Source organism: Triticum urartu, chromosome 1, assembly GCF_003073215.2.
Source record: "Triticum urartu cultivar G1812 chromosome 1, Tu2.1, whole genome shotgun sequence".
Taxonomy (NCBI): domain Eukaryota; kingdom Viridiplantae; phylum Streptophyta; class Magnoliopsida; order Poales; family Poaceae; genus Triticum; species Triticum urartu.
This window is the reverse complement of record NC_053022.1, coordinates 326,638,343-326,643,841: the sequence shown is the minus strand read 5'-3', so window position 1 is coordinate 326,643,841 and position 5,499 is coordinate 326,638,343. Positions and strand designations below refer to the sequence as shown.

The 5,499-nt window shown below is 48.1% G+C and overlaps 1 protein-coding gene across 1 annotated transcript; it reads left to right on the top strand.

Annotated features, from left to right (window-relative positions):
• Positions 1-146: 146 nt before the first annotated feature.
• LOC125510163 lies at positions 147-3,193 on the top strand. The gene has a single exon (XM_048675264.1). The coding sequence runs from the start codon at positions 235-237 to the stop codon at positions 2,986-2,988; it is 2,754 nt and encodes a 917-aa protein (XP_048531221.1). The 5' UTR covers positions 147-234; the 3' UTR covers positions 2,989-3,193.
• Positions 3,194-5,499: the final 2,306 nt, after the last annotated feature.

Here is a 5,499-nt window from a genome sequence, read left to right as displayed (position 1 = left end):
AGATAAGTGTGTGGACCCATTGGCCATTATGCCTCTCACCACTCGACACATTTTTTCTTCGATATTTCCTCTCAACTTCCACTAGGCACATTTTTTCTTCTATATTTCCTCCCAACTTTTCTTCGATACATGCAAGTTGCCAACAAATAAGTCGGCCATTCCACAATCCACATCGCAGCCCTGCAGTTTTCTACTACTAGTCTAGTACTCCCTCGGGTATGTAAGCACCAACACATGGACATGGCCATGGCCGGGCTAACAAGCTCAACCAACCGACCAAGAATGGCGCCGGCACCAGGGAGGAAGAGGACTCCCAGCATGCACACGTGCCACCTCTGCTTGTGCTTCCTTCTCCTTGCGTCCACCGCCACCCTCTCGGCCGCCGTCACCGCTTCCTCTTACTCCACCGCCTGCCCATCCCTGCCGCCCGCCCACGACCGCCGCACCGACGCCGACGACGCCCTTTCACTGACCCGCTCCTTCCAGATCTCCGCCGGCCAGTTTTCTGGTGGCGCTGCCGGCCTGTTTTCCCCTCAAGATGATGGTCCCTACAATGACCGCTCGTTCGCCTTTTTCCCACACGGCATCTCCCGCACCCAAGACCCGGCTCTCCTCCACCTTACCGCCACCTTCACCCTCACCGGTCCCCGCAGCCCCGGTGGACGCCGCGACAATTACAGCTTCCCTGCGCCCATCTCCTTCGTCCTCGACGGCCACTACTCCTCCGCCTCGCTGCAGCTCTGCATGGTCGGGACGGGCACCGAGCGCGGAGAGGACGGCTCCCTCAAGCACTACCCCGACGTCGCCCTCCGCCTCCGCGTCCCCAGTCCTCCCACCCTCGCCGATCCATTCGTGACCGGCAGTCTGGAGGGCGGCTCCGGCCTTGGGACTTTCCGCCTCCGCGCGTACGCCGAGGGCGACGACTACAGGTACGGCTCCGAGCGCGCGGCCTGCAGCCCCAGCCCACCCAAGCACCCGGACAGGGAGTCGCTCCGGGCGCTAAGGGGCGACAACTCTGCGTGCAGCCACCTGACCCAACAACTCATGACCTCGTACAGCCTAGAGCACGGCGGCGCTCTGATTCCCTGGATGCGCGTGAACCAGATGCGCTGCACCACGGACGGCGCGGCCGTGCACGTCCGCGCATATGCTGTGCTCTTCAACGACACCAGGGCGACCGAGAGGCGCCGGTACTACCGCCGCCGCCGACACTCCTTGGTCCGCGAGGAGGCCGTCGTGGCCGACGGGCACTGGGACTCGGATCGGCGCATGCTCTGCTTCAAGGCGTGCCGGGTTGCGCTGCCGGTGCCGTCGTCTGCTCCGGCTGTGCAAGAGCACGGATGCGGGATCGGGATGAGCTTCTGGTTCCCGGCCGTATGGACGATGCGGGAGCGGAGCATCGTGTCAGGGATGCTCTGGAACTCGACCAACGCCGGCTCTGGACTGATCCACGGCGTGATAACAGCGTCGAGCATCGACGACCAAATAAGCTCTACCAATCTCTCCGACGTGAAGTACAGCTACAATGCCACGGTGCTCGGGGAGGCCAGGAAACACTACCTGGAAATCAGCAAGGGGAAGAAGGTCACGGGGTCGTACTCGTTCCCTGACTTTAACTGTACCGTCAGTGACTTTGCGTTTCGTTTCGACGGGCTGGACATCTGGAGTGGAGAAGCCTACCCAGTCACAATCGGCTCGGTGATGCTCGCCAGCGAGAGGCTGGCCGCCGATGACGCCTTCTTCCAGCACACAGTGGCTGTGGAAGACAAAGAGCCGGGTCTGCTGAATGTCAGCTACACCATACGCTACACTGCTCCACCTGATAACTGGGTGCGCCCTACCAATACGTTAAACTACTCAGTTGACTATGAGAAGAGAAAGATCTCAGCAGAAGGTGTTTATGATCCCAACAGGGGCATCCTCTGCATGGTCGGCTGCAAGGAGCACAACGGCTCCACGGACTGCCAGACACTGGTAACGGTGCAGTTCGCCTCCCTCGATTCCAAGGCGCAAGGGCACGGCACCGGGGTCATCAGTAGCCTCAGGGACAAGACCGACCGCCTCTTCTTCGAGAAGGTCGACTTCACCTCCTATGGGATGTACTCCTCACAAGTGTTTGAGGCCGTATCAAGGATGGACATGGAGAGTGTCCTCCTGCTGGCCTCCACCACGCTGTCGTGCGTCTTCATCATCCTGCAGATCCTCCACACAAAGAGGAACCTAGAGGCGGCTGCGGCGACATCGATCACCATGCTCACCGTGGTCACCATGGGGTATCTCGCCCCTCTCGCGCTCAACTCTGAGGCCCTGTTTCCAAGCAGGAGGAGCCAGTACTATGACTTCTACTACTCCACGAGCCGGAGGCTAGAGATGAACGAGGTCATGATGAGGGCGCCTACGCTGATCGCCTTCGTGCTGCAGCTGCGCCTTCTTCAGCTGGCGTGGTCAGGCCGCCGCACATCCACCGTGTCCGAGAGGACCGTGCTGTGGATATGCCTACCATTGTACGCGCTCGGAGGAGCCTTGGCCGCGATAATCCACGGGATCAACGCCCGTGCCATGAGCGGCGACCCGTCAATGATCAGCATGGGTGAAGGGCCGGCGACGATCTGGGAGGACCTTGTGTCGTACGTGGGGCTGGTACTGGATGGCTTCCTCCTCCCGCAGGTCATCCTGAACGCGGCCTTGGGAGGATCCAGAGCTCGAGCGATCTCGCCATGGTTCTACATAGGGGGCACCATGGTCCGTGTGGCGCCTCATGTGTACGATGTGGTCAGAGCCCATCTCTACAAGCCAAGCATGTACTCCTCTCACCTGTACGCGAGCCCCCGTGGCGACCTCTTCAGCATGGCGTGGGAGGTGGTTATACCGTGCGGGGCAGTGCTGCTGGCCTTGTTGTTGTTCATGCAGCAGCGGCTCGAAGGCACCGCATCGCTTCCTTCGCAGAGGAGGAGATCGGGTGGATATGAAATGGTCTCTAACATTTAACATAAAACAGGGGAGTTCTCCTTGAGGGAAACGAAGGGTGCAGCTGTGGTTGATGGAATAACATGTACTCTTTCCGTTCCAAAATAAATTAGTACTGTAAAGTCAGTATAAAATTGTACCAAATCAGTGACACTTTGAGACGGGGAGAGTATTATTGTTGGTTTGAAAGCAAAGTATGTATCTTATGTGTCGTTGAAAATTTGTACATCTGCATTTCAATATGAGATAGTACTTTTTTTATTTTAAAAATACAAGGAATACACGCACATGCACGCAGATGAAGAAGAATGGTGCCTAGTAAAATAAGGGGGAGTAAATGATGGAGACAAACAATGATTTAACGTGGTATTGTTCATTGAGAAACCACTGCAAAGCCAAGTAATTGTGGTATCTCCTACTACTGGTATGACGCTAGCTAAGTTTGTAATTATTGTTGCTTTCCAAAAGGACATCTCACCCAAGGTGGTAAGTATCCTATAAAAATTGTCACAATCATATATGGAAATATGATAACTCCAACCCTGTATAAATTCCCTACGACTGCTATAACTCGCATGATATGGACCACGAAAAATATGAAGCCAGCTCGCCATGTTGTGTGGTGATCATCTTCGGTGTGAAACCGGACATTTTGGATATGTGAAATGGATTGTTTTCATGTGTAAAACTAATTATTTCAAAATATGATATAACTTTACAAAGCGAAACAATTTTTATTTTATGAAAGTGCTTTAAAAGATAACTTAAATATATTTAAAAAATTAGTTCAAATACATCCATTTTTTTAGTGAAACCAGTGATTTGAAATAAGTGAAATCAGTGGAACATGTTTTAAATTTGAAACTAAAGGAAACATTTTTTATGTATTGACTTAATCAAGTGTTTTTAAAATACTTGAAATATTTTTTTAATGAGTGAAATGTACATTTTAAAATATTGATTTTTGAACGAGTGAAATTATATTTTCTGAAACCATTAAAATAGTAAAAATTAAAACTAGTTCAAATGTATCCTTGATTGAGCTTGTTCTGAAGATCTTCTTCCTACGAATGGGATAACATGTAACATGTACTCTCTTCTGTGAAACAAAGGATGCAGCTGTGGTTGGTGGATAACATGTACTCTCTTCGTCCCGAAATAAATTAGTATAAAATTAATATGAAGTTGTACTAAATCAGTGACACTTATTGTTGGTTTGAAAGCAAAGTATGTATCTTATGTGTCGTGGAAGGTTTGTACATTTGGATTTCAATATGAGATATTAATTTTTTTATTTCAAGAATACAAGGAATACACGCACACGCGAGCAGACGAAGATGAATGGCGCCTAATAAAAATAAGGGAGAGTAAATGATGGAGACAAATAACGATTTAACGTGATATTGTCCATTGAGAAACCACCGCAAAGCCAAGTAATTGTGGCATCTCCTACTACTGGTATGATCGCTAGCTAATTTTGTAATTACTGTTGCTTTTCAAAAGGACATCTGACCCAAGGTGGTATGTATCCTATAAAAATTGTCACACTCATTAATAGAAATGTGATAACTCCAACACTAAACAAGTTCCCTAGGACTGCTATAACTCGCATGATATTGACCACGAAAAATATGAAGCCAGCTGGCCATGTCGTGTGGTGGTCATCTTCGGTGTGAAATCGGACATTTTGGATATGTGAAATGGATTGTTTTCATGTGTGAAACTAATTATTTCAAATATATGAAATAAAGCGAAACAATTTTTAGTTTATGAAAGTGCTTTCAAAGATAACTGCAATATGTTAAACAAAAATTAGTTCAAATATATCCATTTTTTTTAGTGAAACCAGTGATTTGAAATAAGTGAAATCAGTGAAACATGTTTTAAATTTGAAATTAAAGGAAGCAGTTTTTATGTATTGACTTAATCAAGTGTTTTTTAAATAATTGACATTTTTTTTTAAATGAGTGAAATCTGCATTTTAAAATATTGATTTTTGAACGAGTGAAATTATATATTTTTAAACCAGTGAAACAGTAAAAATTAAAACTAGTTCAAATGTATCCCTGATTGAGCTTGTTCTGAAGATCTTCTCCCTATGAATTATAATATATAAAGAAGATAGAAAACGGAGCTATGGTTCACAAGATATCCATCATCCAAATTTTTACTAGTATCAAATTAAAGAGCAAAACGTTTATTATCAACCAAATGAAATTAAGGAAACGCAAGCCACGTCCTGTGGTGGACACGTGTGTAACGCCCTCGATGCGGCTATATCTCCCACGTGTCGAAGCACGACTTAGAGGCATAACCGCATTGAAAGCAATGTCGCAAGTGAGGTAATCTTCACACAACCCATGTAATACATAAGGGAAAGAGATACATAGTTGGCTTACAATCGCCACTTCACACAATTACATGAATAAAGCATTACATCAACCAGATACAAACAAGGTCCGACTACGGAACCAAAATAAAAGAAGACTACGCCAAATGCTACACAGATCCCCGATCGACCCCAACTGGGCT

What these genes read in the sequence shown, in the direction of transcription:
- LOC125510163 (XM_048675264.1), top strand. Translation starts at nt 235, where the DNA reads ATGGACATGGCCATGGCCGGGCTAACAAGCTCAACCAACCGACCAAGA.